Source organism: Polyodon spathula, chromosome 6 (genome assembly GCF_017654505.1).
Source record: "Polyodon spathula isolate WHYD16114869_AA chromosome 6, ASM1765450v1, whole genome shotgun sequence".
In the NCBI taxonomy this organism is placed as follows: domain Eukaryota; kingdom Metazoa; phylum Chordata; class Actinopteri; order Acipenseriformes; family Polyodontidae; genus Polyodon; species Polyodon spathula.
Window position 1 is genome coordinate 76145773 of NC_054539.1, and position 18073 is coordinate 76163845.

The following is an 18073-nucleotide window of genomic DNA, read 5'->3' on the forward strand; positions in this document are numbered from 1 at the left end:
GAATGTATACGATTTGCCTGGTCAGGTTTCAGGAGTGGTGCCGTGGGAGAGAGCTGTGTACTGTACAAGCATCAAGATTTTATTTTCTGTGGCAGGCAGGCTGTCCACCATTTGTTTTAAATATAAAATACTCTTACAGATGATCCTGGTATGATTTAATTCAATTTGTATGTATGCGTAATGTATCTATATTCTCATTATTAACAGGCCCTGTTTTTCTTTTGCTGCAGTGTACCTGAAAGCCAGGCACATATAATTAAGGTTATTCGCTCAATTCTGAGGGAGAACGTCAGACGACACCTAAGATGTGAGTTTCCTGTGGAGAAGATCTGTAAAGAGCGCCTCGTTCCATTACGAAACACAATGCCGCTGTCAGCCAGGATTGGTAAGCACTTGATAGCATGCTTTCTTCAGGGAACCCGTTATACAGCTGGAGTTTGTTACTTAGTTAGCAGGTATATCACATGGCCTTTGTCACTGCAGGTGATTTTCTTTCTTTGTTTCTACTAATCCAGATAAAAGAGCTTCACAGTGTGTACTGCAGCATCTAAACTCATTCACATTTCAATGAGAAATATATAGGTGATCTGAAGTGCTCGCTGTCAAGTGCCTTCTGTTAAACTGTTAATGAAAAGTAGATAGCTACCCATTTGGACATTCTCAGGTAGATGGGGTGTGAATGGGTTTATTCCCAGGGGAGGGGTGGAATGGGTTCATTCTCAGGTAGGGTGGGTTGTGAATGGGTCCATTCTCAGGGGAGGGTGGGGTGTGAATGGGTTCATTCTCAGGTAGGGTGGGGTGTGAATGGGTTTATTCCCAGGGGAGGGTGGGGTGTGAATGGGTTCATTCTCAGGTAGGGTGGGGTGTGAATGGGTTCATTCTCAGGGGAGGGTGGGGTGTGAATGGGTTCATTCTCAGGTAGGGTGGGGTGTGAATGGGTTCATTCTCAGGGGAGGGTGGGGTGTGAATGGGTTTATTCTCAGGGGAGGGTGGGGTGTGAATGGGTTTATTCTCAGGGGAGGGTGGGGTGTGAATGGGTTCATTCTCAGGGGAGGGTGGGGTGTGAATGGGTTTATTCTCAGGGGAGGGTGGGGTGTGAATGGGTTCATTCTCAGGTAGGGTGGGGTGTGAATGGGTTCATTCTCAGGTAGGGTGGGGTGTGAATGGGTTCATTCTCAGGTAGATGGGGTGTGAATGGGTTCATTCCCAGGGGAGGGTGGGGTGTGAATGGGTTTATTCTCAGGGGAGATTGGGGTGTGAATGGGTTCATTCTCAGGGGAGGGTGGGGTGTGAATGGGTTCATTCTCAGGGGAGGGTGGGGTGTGAATGGGTTTATTCGCAGGGGAGGGTGGGGTGTGAATGGGTTCATTCTCAGGGGAGGGTGGGGTGTGAATGGGTTTATTCCCAGGGGAGGGTGGGGTGTGAATGGGTTTATTCTCAGGGGTGGGTGGGGTGTGAATGGGTTTATTCTCAGGGGAGGGTGGGGTGTGAATGGGTTTATTCTCAGGGGTGGGTGGGGTGTGAATGGGTTTATTCTCAGGGGTGGGTGGGGTGTGAATGGGTTTATTCTCAGGGGTGGGTGGGGTGTGAATGGGTTTATTCTCAGGGGAGGGTGGGGTGTGAATGGGTTTATTCTCAGGGGTGGGTGGGGTGTGAATGGGTTTATTCTCAGGGGAGGGTGGGGTGTGAATGGGTTTATTCTCAGGGGTGGGTGGGGTGTGAATGGGTTCATTCTCAGGGGTGGGTGGGGTGTGAATGGGTTCATTCTCAGGGGTGGGTGGGGTGTGAATGGGTTTATTCTCAGGGGTGGGTGGGGTGTGAATGGGTTTATTCTCAGGGGTGGGTGGGGTGTGAATGGGTTTATTCTCAGGGGAGGGTGGGGTGTGAATGGGTTCATTCTCAGGGGAGGGTGGGGTGTGAATGGGTTTATTCTCAGGGGTGGGTGGGGTGTGAATGGGTTTATTCTCAGGGGAGGGTGGGGTGTGAATGGGTTTATTCTCAGGGGTGGGTGGGGTGTGAATGGGTTTATTCTCAGGGGAGGGTGGGGTGTGAATGGGTTTATTCTCAGGTAGATGGGGTGTGAATGGGTTCATTCTCAGGGGAAGGTGAGGTGTGAATGGGTTCATTCTTGGGGGAGGGTAGGGTGTGAATGGGTAAACAAGGGCACCTACTGCAGTCTAACTAAAACGCAACTTCATTCTTCAAAAATGTAATCTTCCTGTTATGTATCAATCAGGTTCTTCCAGGGCCTCCTGGTTATGCAAACTGTCACCCACTGACATGGCCTCCAACAGTGAAGGATCCTTAAAGGCAACCCTGCTGGATTTGGATGAGGGGAGTCACAGCAGTGGCCCTCACAGCAGCAGCCTCCGCGTGGCAGAGAGCATGCTGGGTAACGAGCCGCCCTCCAGCCAGGACAGAGCGAGCATGCTGGGTAACCACCCGCCCACCAGCCAGGACAGAGCAAGCATGCTGGGTAACCACCCGCCCACCGGCCAGGACAGAGCGAGCATGCTGGGTAACCACCCGCCCACCGGCCAAGACAGAGCGAGCATGCTGGATAACCAGCTTCCCACCGGCCAGGACAGAGCTAGCATGCTGGGTAGCCACCCGCCCACCGGCCAGGACAGAGCAAGCATGCTGGACTCCTCGACTATGCGGCCTGGCACCATGGAGGACAACGCTGTCAAGGAATCGGACATTCTGAGTGATGACGACGATTCCTGTGAGACTGGTAAAGTGTCCCCTACCAATGACATTGAGGCCCAGCTTCAGAGGCTGAAGCTTTCCAAGGACTCTGTTGCAGACAGACAGCTAGCACCCTGTGTGCAGCCTGAGTCTGAAGAACTGGACATGCCGGAGAGGCAGCCCATGCTGGTGCGGGGACACTACTGTCCCATCAAACGCAAAGCAAACAGCCTGAAAAGGAACAAGGGGGTGTTGTTAGCGATGAAGGAACACAGCAGATCTCTGGACAGCCAGTCAGAAGCAGCCAGCTTGGATCTCAGTGCCCTCCTGGAAAGGGAGTTCAGTGTTCAGAGTCTGGCCTCGGTCGTCAATGAAGACTGTTTTTATGAAACATCAGACAGTGATGAAAAGACAGTATTCCCTTCTCTATAGAGTTTGTCCTATTTGACATTAACCTAAACACTGAGGCCAAGCCCACTTTCTTTTAAGAGAGAGACTGGAATATGTTCTGAAATAAGGACATTTCTTTTTCCCTGTTTGATACAAGGATGCAAGTTGTTCTTGATGAGAATCCCTTGCTGTATCTGTGGACGAAGTACACATTTTGCCTAATTTGTTTTGTTATTGTTTTGTTTAAGAAATATTTCCTTTTATTTATTATTGTTTAGTTTTAATTTTGAAAGTTGTTTCTGGACCAGAAGTTTGCCTTCCCAGTTTCAACATATTCCACAATGAAAGTTGCATTTATGTAAATATATAGAACTTTTGGAAATGTAGAAGTATTGTGTTTTTTTTTTTTTATATAAACATTATCAAGGTGGTCTGTCAATGTTGAATTTGGGGCTTTCCAGTTATGGTTGTGAATGAAATTATTATGTATTTGTGCAACAGCTCTTTCAGGGTGGTAGATTTTTTTAAGGTTACTTGAAGACTATAACATGTATTTTCTGAAAATGACTGTACTGTAACTTAATTTGGATATAGTTTGTATTCTTGGCATTGTACAGGTAAAAATAAGTGCTAGAATTTGCAATAAATACTGTGTCTAGTAATATATGGAAGTTATAGTGGTGTGTTTTTGTACAGAATTACAAATCGGCTTTCTTTTCAGTTAGAAATAGACCCTGAAGCCGGCCGGCCTGACACGCAGCTCTGGCCACATGTGTTACATCCCCCTCTATAGGGAATGAACTCATTGTGCTTCATATTGTGTAATGAAAGCTGCTGAATAATGTTATGGCAACATGTTGAACTACATACCACTTTGTAGTTTTCCATATACTTAACAAAAAACTGATATTTTCAAATCTATGCTACTATTATGACTTCCATTAGATGTTTTCAGTATCATTTTGTAGTTTCTTTGATTACAGTATGTTAAATAAAAGATCATAGTTATATTCATTACTAAAGAGCTGACAATGCACAGTGTAACTTGGGGTAAACTTGTACAAGGGCATCGCCTTCGTTATTCTCCAGCAGAACAGCGATATTCAAACTCCGAGACATTTATACGAATACATTAATGAGTCAGGCCTCATTAATAAACACATACAGCCTTGACAGTAGTCCCTTATAAATACACGTGGGAACAGCATCAAAGGGTTTGTTTCAGCAAAGCACTCGAACAGCACTGCTAAAGAGATTGTATTACTGGAGCTTTCATGTGATGTATTTATTGATCTGATTTGACCTCCTAATCAAACGCCTTTACTTGGCAGATCACTAACTTGTAATTAAACTGGAACTGAGAAATAAAAAGCAGCAGCACACAATAAGAGAACATTCCTGAAACTATACATTTTGCACAAGTGCAAACTGTCTTGCATTGTAAAAGCTCTTTGTCTGCCACAGTAAGGGTGCAGCAGGCCCAGGCACACACATGGCTTCTCTACACCTATCCAGTTGTTTTAATGCTGAAAGACCATTTTAATTTGAAGCATTGCATGCGGGCTAAGCAAACGCTATCAAATTTAATAACCACTGATTGATTTAATTATTTGGCAGACGCCTTTATCCTCTGTTGACATCATGAATAAGCCCTTCTGTTAAAGTAATGGAGTAGCTGTTATTTGTGCATAGGGAACTTCTTTCAGGCATTACCACAACAGACCCTTTCAAACTGCTTCTTGTGTGGTTAGACAGAGCTGTAAGCAAAACAGTCATTGACTGGAAGTATTTCACAACAGCAATTACTTACCTGCAGGAAACGGTATAGGCTGCATCCATGGGACAATTGTAAAACATTGCAATCTGGCACAGTTGTGCCATTTCATCATATGACTATTAGCCTTTGTTTTGTTTTTTAATAGGCTTCAAATGTTATTACTAGTGAGTCGTGAAGTAAATGAAATAAGTTCTACAGGAATAAAACACACTGTTCATGTACAGACCTGCAGCCCTTCACTTCCCCTCCTCAAATCCACTAACTGCATCACTGGAGTGCAAGGACAGCGGTCCAATGGGTTGAGAAAAGGACCTTGCATTACAGGTATGTATTTGTTTATGTGTGTGCCTGTTCTTTAAAATACAAATAATGATATTAACACAAGAAACATATTTGAGTACTGAGGAGACCATTTGCTTTCAGTTACTGTCACAGAGACGGCCGAAGTGGGCGGCGTCAGAACCAGGAAGGAATGAAATACACAGAGGACGGATGAAATGAAATGATGACGGCGCTTGCTGGCACCGGTTTATTGTAAAATAAAAGGGTTGAACAAACAAAAGACAGGACACGGCACTTCACCCCAAAATAAATGGACACACAAAACAGACAATACTAGACAAATACGGTGAGCAGATAGATAAACACTAACAAATAAGGTGAGTTTTAAATAAACAAGTATCGTGCTGGTCCCACCAGCACATAATAGCAATTGAAATATCTAACTCTATCCTCCTTTCTCCCGTTCTCCACTCACCGAACACCCACCCGCGAGTATGTGAAAACGTCTGTCTACTCATTTGATGTCATTGTTTATGTTTCTATTGTTATGCATATTAAAATATTGGGTATATGAAAATAGGTAATATGAGAACAATTATAGATTACTGGCCAACACTGATAATTGCAGTAACAGCTGGGGTGGAAGACATTCTATGTATGTTTTAGATAGATTTGTTGTAATTATTCGAGTAACTAATAATGACCTGCCCAATAACAATGGTTTCCTGGCGTGTACAAGGCATCAATTCACCTGTTAAAAGAACTAGGATCATAAATAAATTAAAGGCCAATGTTTGTTTATTGCAAGAAACTCACTTAACAGAGACTTAACAACAAATTGATCTCTCGTGATTTCTCTGCATCCTTTAACAGCAAACGTAGGGGCATAGCAATTCTTTGAAATAAAAAGCTCCCTTCTTTCACTTCTTTGATCAAGATGGTCAATTTATTATAATTCACGGCACAACCTGAACTGAACCTGTTACAAGTTAGCCTGTACGGTCCAAACGAAGACTGTCCTCAGTTTTTTCACTCTTGTTGTCTTCTCTGAATTGGAACATTTCCCCAAGGCTTTAACAATTATAGGAGGAGGCGTTAACACTACACTAGACCCTTCTTTGGATAAAGTAAAAAAAATGCCACTGGCTATGGCAGGGATTAACAAATATATGAAAGAACAAGGTTTCAGTGACGTCTGGCGCCTTCGTAACCATTCAAATAGAGAATATACTTATCAGCTGTTTATAGAACTTTCTCTCGCATTGACTTTTTCTTGGTGAATCACTCGATAATATCCATTATCCTAAATGCCACAATTCACCGTATTATGATCTCAGGCCACGGCCCAATTGGTTTTCAATTAGTAATTGACCATAATCAATATGAATCTCCCAGATGGCGCTTTAATAATAATAAAATGATATATTTTATATACCACCTTTCATAGTAGACCACCATCACAAAGCGCTTTACAGTAGGTAGGCTGTGAACTGTGCATTATATGCAGAGTCACTTACAATAGGACATTGATTTAACATCTCATCCGCAGGATGAAGCACAAGGAGGCTAAGTGACTCGCTCAGAGTCACACAGTGACAGTCAGGTAGAGGTGGGATTTGAACTTCTGGTTACAAGCCCTGGACTTTAACAACTGGACCACACAGCCTCCTATAGTATGTTATTATCAAAGGATGAGGAATTTCATTCTTTCTCCCATAAGGAGTGGAAAATGTTTCTGGAATGTAATGACACATTGGAATGTTCACCCTGCGTTCTCCTGTAGACTCTGAAAGCAGTTCTGTGAGCTAAAGTAATACTATATATATCTAATGTAAGAAAGAAGAAGGAGCAAAAAGATGTTGAACTGGAAAAGAGGGTTAAAGAACTTGAATTTCTGCTACCACTGCAACTAATGAAAACTACAATGATCTTCTGAAATAATAGAATATCTAAGAAAACCCAATTCTTGATAACAAAGTTAAGACAAACCCACTTTGAATTAGAAGAAAGTCTGGTCGTATGCTTGCTAATCAATTTAAACGCAATTTGGAAAAAAATTCTATAACCGTTATTAAAGATAAAAACAGTGAAATTACTTCCAACCCTCAGGAAATTAATCATACTTTTAGATCTTTCTACTCTAATATTTATAAACCAGAACATGTGAGCTACTCTGAAGAGGTAACAACTTTTTTAAAATAGTGCTGATCTCTCTACTTTACCATCAGTAAAACTGACATTTTAGTCTCCCCATTCTCACTGGATGAACTTCAGAAAGCAATATTTAGCATGCAAAATGGGAAATCTCCAGGGTTAGATGGATTTCCCACAGAATTTTATAAGCACCTGGAGTTTTTTAAAATTTTTTATCATCTGTTCTTACAACATTTCAAATTCCATAACACATGAATACTGCACTTATCTCACTAATATAAAAAAGGATAAAGATCAATCATTATGCTCAAATTATCATCCTATTTCATTATTGAATGTTGACTTAAAATTATTTCCATAATTTAGCTTCAAGGCTTGAATCAGTAACACAATCATTAATCCATCTTGACTATTCTGGATTCATTAAAGGCAGACATTCCTATGATAACGCCAGGTGGCTGTTTTAATCTAATTCATTTAGCAAAATAAGTGAAAGCACATACTGTTGTAGTCTCACTGGCTGCAGAGAAGGCATTTCAGTCAGCTGGCCCTTTTATTCTTAGTTTTAAATCACCTAGGTTTTGGCAGTAACTTTGTCAAATGGATCAAAATTTTGTATGCATCAACAATTACAAACTGAGTGATATCAAAATCTTTTACACCTTTAGGAGTACAAGATAAGGATGTCCTTTGTCTGCCTTATTGTTTTCATTATTTATTGAACCTCTGGCTACAGCCATACGTCAAAATTGTAAAAAAAAACGAGATCAACAAGGCCATAAAATGTGTTTATATGCAGTCGGCATCTTACTATACTTACAACAACCAAACACTTCTCTACCTTTAGCTTTTAAACTTATTAATAATTAGGGAAATATTTCAGGTTACAAAACTAACTGGTCTAAAACTGAGGTTCTGCCTCTGAATGAGTTTGATGGGCATGCTGTGGTCTGAAGTCTCCCTTTCAGAAGGAGCACGAATGGCTTTAGATATCTGGGAATATCACAGAACACAAATGAGCTGGATCACCTTAACCATATTCCCATGTTAAGAACAATATCAGAGGATATTGAAAGATGAACTGATCTCCCTATTTCACTAATGGTATGTGTTGCAACTGTACGAAAGAGCGTATTACCTCAGGTAAGCTATCTATTTTCTATGATTCCTGTATTTCCAAAACCTTCCGGTTTACATCGCTTCACATAACAATACATACATTTTGCTTCAGTTTTTGCTGCAATGGGTACAAGACGAATCCAGTAAAACTCCATCTTGGATGGATGCTGAAAGATCAGACTGCAATCCAAATTCTTTGAAAGACTTAGCATTTATAGGAATACATTTAAAAAATCTCAATTGCTATATAAATTCTTGCATATCAACAACTATTGAAGCCTGGTGGAAAGCCTTAACCCTTTGCGGTCCTATGTCGGTCCAGGTCCGACATTACAATTTTCCCTTTCCAGTCCGATGTCGGACCCTGTCCGACATCATCAAAAAGACTTAACGTACAGGTCTCTAGTGGTTTTTTCTCCAGAAAAAGTCAAGGAAACCTTTCAATGGCCAAGTGAGACCGATAGGAGCCGAATGAAGCTGAAAAAAAAAGTTATTTTTTTGTAAATTAAAAAGAATAGTAGCTTGGGCTTGTTCAGCATGCATTTGGGGCTACAGAAGCAAAGCTTAGGTAATTGTAAGGCTGGCAGAATTGACAGCAGTAAGAGGTGGGAGATGGAGAGGGAGTGTGAGAGTGAATGTGGTAGGTAAAGAAAAAGACAATGTTCCCAAAATATATCATCTTCAATAGCTCAGCCAATACCATGACAACATAGGCCACCACAACCTATATTTACTAGACCGAGCATCAAAAGAAACTTACCACTATTATAACACATTTATTACAAACAAAAAAAGGGTATATACATGATGGACGTTGACAAAATGTTTTTGGTTTCTTTTTCTGGACCATGACATGATTGAGTGACTATGACTGACGCATATGCACTTAATCATCTAATTAGTGAGACAGTTGGTTGGACACTGGATATGGAGTGATTTCAGCTCTTGAATAAAAGCAATAAAGAAAATCACAGAAAAAAACGAATATGCCACATCTATCAAGAGAGCAGCACCTTCGTGCAATCGCAGTGTTGGAGGCTGGACTAGGGCAGCGTACTGTGGCTCGCCGTCTTCGGTGCTCACAGCCAGCAATTTCAAACCTGGTGAGACAGTATAACCAGACACACACTGTCAATGACAAGCCATGAACTGGGAGACCAAGAGTCACAGCACCTGCCCAAGATCGGCAGATATTTTGCAGCATCTTCATGATGTCACTTGTTAATCAGCACAATAAAAAGTCACTGCACCTGCTCTAAAACTTTGTCATTTTTCGATCACATTTAGTGAATTTGATCCAAATATAAGTGATAAGTTTCTTTTGATGCTCAAATAAAGGTAATACATTTTCTTTTGATGCTCAGTATATATGTGGACCAACTTCTAACCATAAATGTCCATGCAAATGAATCCAGACAATTGATGATTCAGCCTCCATAAACCCATCCAGTCAGATGATAGAGCACATGCAGAAGTAGGACAGCATCATCTATTGTATTACTCTCAAGAATGTCCGTACCAAGTTTTATGAGAATTGAAAGAACAGTTCTCAAGATAGAGCTGTGGTATCTGTAATATTACATCACCTGGGATGTGTGTTCACCAGGGGGATAACTTGTTTATTGTTAAGTGCTTAATTGGTATTGAAGCGACCGTTTCCACTTTCCAATCCTTTTTTTAAAATTTAGATTAGGAGGCTGATCAATTGTCCATTTTGTATGCTCTGAAGGACCTGTATAAGAATACCTGACCCTCGGCACTAAAGTAACATCAAGTTTTTTTTATAAAGAAAATTAATCACACGCTGAACACATTCAAATGTCAGTTTTAAAATCAGTTTGTGCTATGCTCTATCCTACAGATAGTGTGCCATCATCATCCACAGTTAAAAAGATAATTTCATTTTTTTTTACCAAGACCTGTTATTTCGTTACAAAAACAATCTTTATTTTTAAAATATTTGTGTGACATTGTAGTGAGATGTCAAAGCTAATAAGTGGCCCTTGCTCTACTGAACCCATTATCTGCCTGTTTTAATGTCTGTCTCTTTCTGTCTTTCTGCTTTCTCTTGTATCATGCAGCCGGTGGGCCTCTGTTTCTTCTTCTGCCTCAGCTCATCTCATAGCTGAAGAGATCTGCATCTTCCTCATATAGTTTGCCATAAGCACCAGCAAGGTTTCTGAAATGGGAAATAGACAGTTTCGTTGGACGGAGGGTTGGATCCACGTCAGCTATGGGCTGTTCTGCAAGCTCAGAGCGCCAGGCTTCTGGAAATAACATCATGAAAAAAGAAAGAAATCTAATTACAAACACTTCTTGAATGGCAAAAATCCCTGATAGCAACTGAAACGTTTTGCAAAACTACATATTGTATGTGTTTATTTGTGTACCCATACAGTTATGGGTGTTTATTTGTGTGTCTCTGACAGCAACACAATGAATAGATATTACCTGCTGTATAAATTGCTTACTCAGTCTGTCTCTGACAGCAACACAATGAATAGATATTACCTGCTGTATAAATTGCTTACTCAGTCTGTCTCTGACAGCAACACAATGAATAGATATTACCTGCTGTATAAATTGCTTACTCAGTCTGTCTCTGACAGCAACACAATGAATAGATATTACCTGCTGTATAAATTGCTTACTCAGTCTGTCTCTGACAGTATTTTCTTCTAAACTGGAAGACATTTCTGATGACTTTTTCCACCTTCTTAAATGGCTGGTTGATCTGCGGCTGTATAAGTGGGGTGAAATGCACAATCCCGACATCCACCTGCAAAGTGAAGAAAAAGGGTTCTACAAAATTAGGCAGAAAAATCCCAATCATTTTTTAAATTATACAGCATGACATGATTTTGGTCTCTGTTGCCACAGTAACACCTGTATGAAGGACCAAACAAACCCTAAAGAAACAAGCTCTTGACAAGGGCAGATGTAATGAGCCATTCCCTCTTATCAGAGCCTCCTCTGCTAACATTGTTTAAAGAAACATTGTACAGACACAGCTAATGCATTCTCTCTCAAAAGCACAGTGAATGCACCTCCTTGAGGAAATTCACAAAACAGCTGCAGAATCTCTTTTCACCCCCGCGCCCCGAGATTTTGTGGTCCATGCTTTAGTTCCATTTCACGAGAATGCCACAATGCTCTGACCTCGCTCAGCCGACCAGACAAGCTGCTGGAATAAGGACAGCTCACTCTGCTTCATGTTTCTCATTCTTCGTACTCCACTGCTTGCTCACAGCCCCCACCCACCACATGCTTGTTTTACTGTTTACGCATGTGGGAAGATCTAATGATTCAATAAGAGAGTCCTAGCAGACTTTACAGGAGTATGCAACTGGCAGGCCCAGACAAAGCTTGTGGTGAAACAAAGGATTAACAATGAAATGTGCAGAACAACCTGCATTCACCTGGTACACATAATTTCTACTTTACTGCCTACTTAAAATCAGCACCCACTCCTGGAAGGAAAAGAGTACAAGACTGTCTAGAGACGCATAACAAGAAGAGCATGCAGCTCACCCCAGCCAGCTTTCGCAGGTTGTGAAAACACAAGGCAAGCAGGAGCAGGCAGCAGATTGCAGAAGAAAGGTTAACTAAAGATCTGACAGGTACGCTATTATTATTATTATTATTATTATTATTATATTATTATTATTATTATTATTATTATTATTTAACTAAACTTTGTAATATAAGTGAAAGAGTAATTTGATGATCAACTTTTCCGTGTTCAGTTTGTGGTATAATATGCCATTATCAGTGGGGGGAGATACAGGCCACAGCAGTAGCTTATTGCGAATTGTAATAATGTAATCCCACTTATCTCTTCAAAGCTATATTGTCATTCCTGTCACATACTGCAGTTCAGATCCTTCACTGCTGCTTTCCAGAACCAATGTTAGCTATCTTTCTTCTTTACTTTCTGCATGATGGTCTGAGAGAAAACATAGTTCATAGCATGGTAACATTTTTAAAAGGGCCATAACCTAAACAAAAATATAGTGGGTGCTTTTATTTTCACCAACATACAATATAAAAACCTGATGATCTGAATAACTACTAATATGTCTTCCAAACACCGCCATCATCACCATTTACAAAGTGGCTTTACATTTCTGTGATGGTTATTGTAACTGTCAATGTAAAAAGTTATTTCAGGGACATTATACTGCAGGCACTAAGATTAACATTTTTACCAAAAATACATCCCTATTTCAGTTTTCTTAAGAACTAGGCTTATCCATTCGTTCCAAACCAAAGAATACAAGTCTTTGTAGATCAAATGCAACATGTGGAAAAAAACAGACCATTTGAAGTGCACAATTACTGCATAAATATTTCATATGGCTTTTTTATTAAAATGGAAAATCATGCCTCAGCAACCACCTTAATTAATTCCTCATGAAGAATTCTGAAGGCTAAAGGGGTGTTCCTGTTATATAACTATTTTATTCAAAAGTAATAAAACATGGATTCTGTGATGTTAATTTAAAATGAGCCATTTTAAACAAATTTCGACAACGAGAAACAAGTCTTCATTGTTACAGAATTTAAAAAAACGTTACACAAAATAAATGAAGAAATGAACCTGGGTTCCAACTGATATTCTTCCAAAATGTAGGCCGCTGCTAACAATGAGATAATTAAACTCTTGCTGAAGGGACTATAGCTCTCTCTCTCTTCCTACGCTCTCAAAGCTGCCCGAGGCTACACCCATGCATCAGATACAGCAGTCTTATCCCACAGCACTACATAGATCCTTTTTGGGAGCTACAGTAACTTCTTTGCGGTTAATGGGTTGCATACATTTTCCCAAGGGGTATTCTGACAGCGTTCCTGGGAAAACATGAACAAACCTGCAATGCTGCTGCACTGTGCATCACTGGTGGTTCCCTAATCTAAAGGGGGTAAAATCAGATCAGATCGAATGGCTTGGAAATGAGAGAAAGCTCTGTATCGCCAATATGACGAGAGGTTCAAAGAACAGGGCACTAAAAATGGTACAGGTCTACTGGACTCCACCTGTAATTGAACTTTATTCACAGAATCATAGAACACAGCTGTGTGCCAACTAGAAGGACCCCCTGTCAACGCATGTGGTCTGTAGTGACATTGTGATTCTTTTACTGGATAGCACAAGTAAGAAAAACAAAGAATACAGCTGCGTACCAAATGACAGCTCAAAGTGCACTGCATCTCTGCAGAGGTAATGCAACATTCAAAGGTCACATGACTTCAATGTGGCAGCCGTGTTAGGTCAGTGTCATGGTCACCAACACGTGAAGCAAACATGGGTTTATAGGGACACCCACAGTCGACCTGCACCTAGGAACTGCGGAATACATACTGTATGTGTGCAGAGTATGGCTGGGTGTCAGCGGTGACAGTGAGAGTGCTCTTCTTTTAGTGCTAGTACAGTAGATTAGCGTGTTGCTAGGATACACATGTAAGCCTCTACATTTGCATTGGGTAAGCCCAATCAGAAGTAGGCCTATTGTATTCACGTTTTCTTTATTCAAAAATTGAGAGAATACGTTTTTTTTGTTTGTTTTAAATCTATTAAATCTACCGATTACTACCTTTAGTTTAAAAGCATGTTGTGTTTGGACTATATGGCAATAAAAGAAGCTGAATTTAGTATGATAGTTAAATTAGTCAGGATTTGTGAGATTAATTCAAATGTTTTGCTTCGCTTTTGTGTTAACAGTAATAAACAACCACATAGAAATGACTTCTGTTAAAATGCAGTATTTTTTATTATTACAATGTTAAAGGGTCCTCTGATGCAGAAGCACTCGTATTGTTTTCAGTTGTTAAACTAAAGTCCTTTGTATTTCTTTTTTTATAATCGCAAGTGTTCTGATTTGAAGTCAGGTCTTTTTGTTTAACTGTTATGCACAACAGAGTTTTTAGTTATTGGATCTTCTCTTAAAAAAAACAAAACGTTGTTCTTTATTTTGAAAACCAAAAAGGTCAATGCATGGATTATCATTGATAAATGCCAATACAACAATCAAATAAGAAATTAGGCTGCCGATTGCACCACTAGTAATTAATAATCTATATCTCACACTGCAGTGTGCCCTGAGAGCCATCAGTAATACATAAGTAATACTATAGATTAATAATCTATATCTGACCACAGGAGTCAGATTGCCATTACACAAATATATAACATTCTGGGTGTTTTTGTCTGACTGCGGTAGGAACTGTATAAATACCCAGTGAAGTCTCTGTTGTGCTGGCTCGGGACATGTTAGTCTTCAACTGATTAGTCCACTGGCTTATGGGTTCAACCCCTAACTGGTAACACTGGCTAACTCAGTACCGCACAGGGGTCAGTGGCAAACAGAGGTAGGCATGGTCTTGCAATGACATTTCCTGCAACTCCCAGCAGGTGTCACTATTTAGTGCTTACGTCCAGTTTACAGTGTTCATCCCCTTCACAACTTCAGTACCAGCCAGACACTGCCCTACAGCCTAACAGGGAGGCTGTGGCAGAGCCACTGAGGCACTTGCCAGTGCTGCAAATCATGGGAGAGCAGCATGGGCTGGCAAAACACATTGGATATATTTCCACTTTCTATAACCCCCTGGGGAGCACGAATGGGGAGGACTTCTCAGGGCCTGCCTGGGTAATTATCAGACATGATTGTAACTTTAATAGCAAAACATACCGCTAACAGAAGCTTGCTAAGAGATTTGATTCGATTTTTAAAGCATACGTATTTTAAAGTGAGAAGGTTTTAAACATTAGGTGGTTGTAGTAGAATGTTTTGGTTTTTTTTTTTAAATCAGAAAGTAGAAAAGAAAGCAATAAACCAATAATGTGCTCAAAAAATTATTTGCAACATTTTCCCAACTGCCAATTTTATTTATTTATTTATTTATTTATTTATTTTAATGCATCATCAATCATTGAGCTGCAGCTTTTGTGTCAGCCTATAGGCGATGCTGAAGTAGAGGCACTATAGTTCTGAAAACCCCTTTTTAAAAGCACAAAGCACAGCATCTGTGGGCCCTATCCACATTCTATTCTTGCTGTACTGTTGCTAAGGAAATTGAAGACATGGATGGGTTTAGAGAGCTACTCTCTCATTTTTTTACTTTAAAAATCAGAGCTGATGACTTGGTACATTAACGCAATCATTCTGCACCAGTACAGAGGTAAGTGTTTTATTTTCAATAATACTATTAAAAAAAAATACTAAAAGAATATTGTTTTGAGCTTTTGGATATTTTAAAGAAAGTTTTTTTGATAATTAATTTATATCCAGTTATTTTAGTTCCAGTAAAAAATGAAAACAACCATATAGCTCTGTCGAAAGAAAGTTTATATAATATCTAACCTCTGTTCAAACAGACTTAGGATAACAAAAATATGCCAAGAAAGGATTATTACCTCAATATATTACTTTCAAGAGGTATCATTTTATCAAAACATTGGCAAGCAGCTACAAATATCTCTGTGTGTGTGTGTGTGTGTGTGTGTGTGTATATATATATATATATATATATATATATATATATATATATATATATATATATATATATAATACACACACACATACACATATTGTTAAATACTGTTTTAAAAGCAATAACAAGGAGACTGCAGCATATTTAATTGACACTCACCTTGTTTTAAACGCAGGACATTCTAGTTGCACTACTCTCATATCACCGCAGTCCACTGGAGCCTCAGCCGAGGAGCAATCTATCTGCTGTAAGCTGATCAGAGGGAGAAGCGTGGGGGAGAGCGAAGGTGAGAGGTCACAAGCATGGCCTCAGCAGGGATGCAGATCTTTGCTTTCATCTTGGCGCTGCTTGGCCTCTTCGGAGCCACAGTCTCCACCCTGCTTCCCAACTGGAAGGTGAGTGCTGACCTGGGTTTGAACATCATCACTGCCATCTCCCAGATGCAGGGGCTGTGGATGGACTGCACCTGGTACAGCACAGGAATGTTCAGCTGCACACTCAAATACTCAGTGCTGTCCCTGCCTGCCTACCTACAGACCGCCCGCACCAGCATGGTGCTGTCCTGCATGCTGGCTGCCCTGGGGCTCTGCATCGCCTCCCTGGGGTTAAAATGCACGCGCTGGGGAGGAGGGGTGCAGGCCAAAAGACACATAGCCATTGCCGGGGGGGGCTTCCTTATCGTGGCCGGATTCCTTTGCCTTGTCCCAGCTTCTTGGTTCACCAACGAGGTCATCGCCAGGTTTTTGGACTCAGCCGTGCCAGAGAGTAACAAGTACGAGCCAGGGGGAGCCGTGTACGTCGCGTTTGTGTCAGCAGGGTTGCTGTTTGTTGGGGGGGCCATCATCTGCACGTCTTGTACCGGGAAGCAGAGGGGACCACAGAATTGTCCTGCAAACAACAAGCAGCAGTGCTGTTCAGCCTCACAGCCTGCAGACAATAAGGCAGAATACAGCCTGCAGGACTATGTGTAATTCCAGGCAACAGACAGCTGGTATAATAAGCACTGCCTGTTCTACGTTAGAAGAAAGAAAAAGATGTGGGAGGAAGGCAGTCACTTGCTCTTCTCCTCGATGTTCAATTCACATCCATTTTATTTATTCTAAAAGCAACGGTTTGTAACAAATCAGAAGAGCCTTTATTCTTTTAGTAACTGGCAAGTGCTTCAATACAAATGAACTTACAAATACCTTGTATTTTTATGGTACTGCAATTGCTGTTTATTATTTCATCAACCCGGATTATATAAAACTCTTAACTCATTGTGTCAAACAAATTTCAAACTTCTGATGCAGTTTGTGAAACAAGGACCTCATCTGGCTCTCACAGCCTTTGAATTTGAAAGCATCCAACCAAAAAACCAAACAGCACAATAGGTTGTGCAATCCTGTTTCTTTAATGCAAACAAGCTCTACCCTGACATTGTGCGCTGCTCATGTATTCGACACACAGCCGCCTGTGCTTTTCACTGCCATGGTTACAGGACTCTTATGGACTTCTGAACCCTGTATCGCTGTCGGAGGACCGCTGTTGGCCTCTTCACTGCTCCCATTAATAGACAACATCTGCCAGTTTTACAAAAACGTCTAAAGAAATCCCCGTCTGAATGCAAACCCTTTGACAAAGTACACATGGTACACCTGGGCCTCCTGTTCTGCCCTTTTTTATCAAGACCATTGCAGGCATGTGGACAAAGTCAGTGTTGCTCGTAATGCTTGAACCTTCTGATAATACTGGTCTCTGCTCACTTGTCTTTCCTTATTCAATAATAAATGTTTCGCTTTTATAGACAATAACCGTTCAAAACCTTTAAGATGATATAATAATTAAGGTCGCAGGTTCACGCAGGAAGTCACAGGGATGAAAATTCAACCTTTCGTTTGTTTGTTTGTTTAATACAATATACCTACATAATTTCATTAGCCTGCCTATACAAGTAGGGAAAACAAATAATTAATTTAAATATGTATTTATTTATTTTACAACGTATACAACTATAAACAAAAATGTTCGTTTTACATTACATTCGTTTTAGGTACATTTGTTTTACATTACATTTGGTGCATTTTCTACAGGACAGCTGTAGGTTTTACATCTCTTTAAAAACCAACGTTTGAAGTGCATGTGCTGCTTCTGCTGTGGTCCAGTTTGTAGTTATTGTACATTTTTGTTTGT

General features: G+C 40.5%; 2 protein-coding genes across 7 annotated transcripts in view; both read left to right on the top strand.

Moving 5' to 3' along the window:
- Nucleotides 1-3744, top strand: part of LOC121317643 (T-lymphoma invasion and metastasis-inducing protein 2-like) — a 113312-nt gene extending 109568 nt beyond the window's left edge. For all 6 annotated transcript variants that reach the window (XM_041253792.1, XM_041253793.1, XM_041253794.1 and 3 more), the window contains 2 exons: nt 231-385; nt 2237-3744. In XM_041253792.1, the coding sequence (XP_041109726.1) occupies nt 231-385; nt 2237-3120 (1039 nt within the window). In that variant the 3' untranslated portion in view covers nt 3121-3744. The remainder of the gene's footprint in view (nt 1-230; nt 386-2236) is intronic.
- A 12322-nt stretch (nt 3745-16066) lies between these two features.
- On the top strand, nt 16067-17819 carry LOC121317646 (claudin-20-like). Its single transcript, XM_041253803.1, has one exon. It carries the CDS (start codon nt 16204-16206, stop codon nt 16870-16872), a length of 669 nt encoding a protein of 222 aa, XP_041109737.1. The 5' UTR covers nt 16067-16203; the 3' UTR covers nt 16873-17819.
- Nucleotides 17820-18073: the final 254 nt, after the last annotated feature.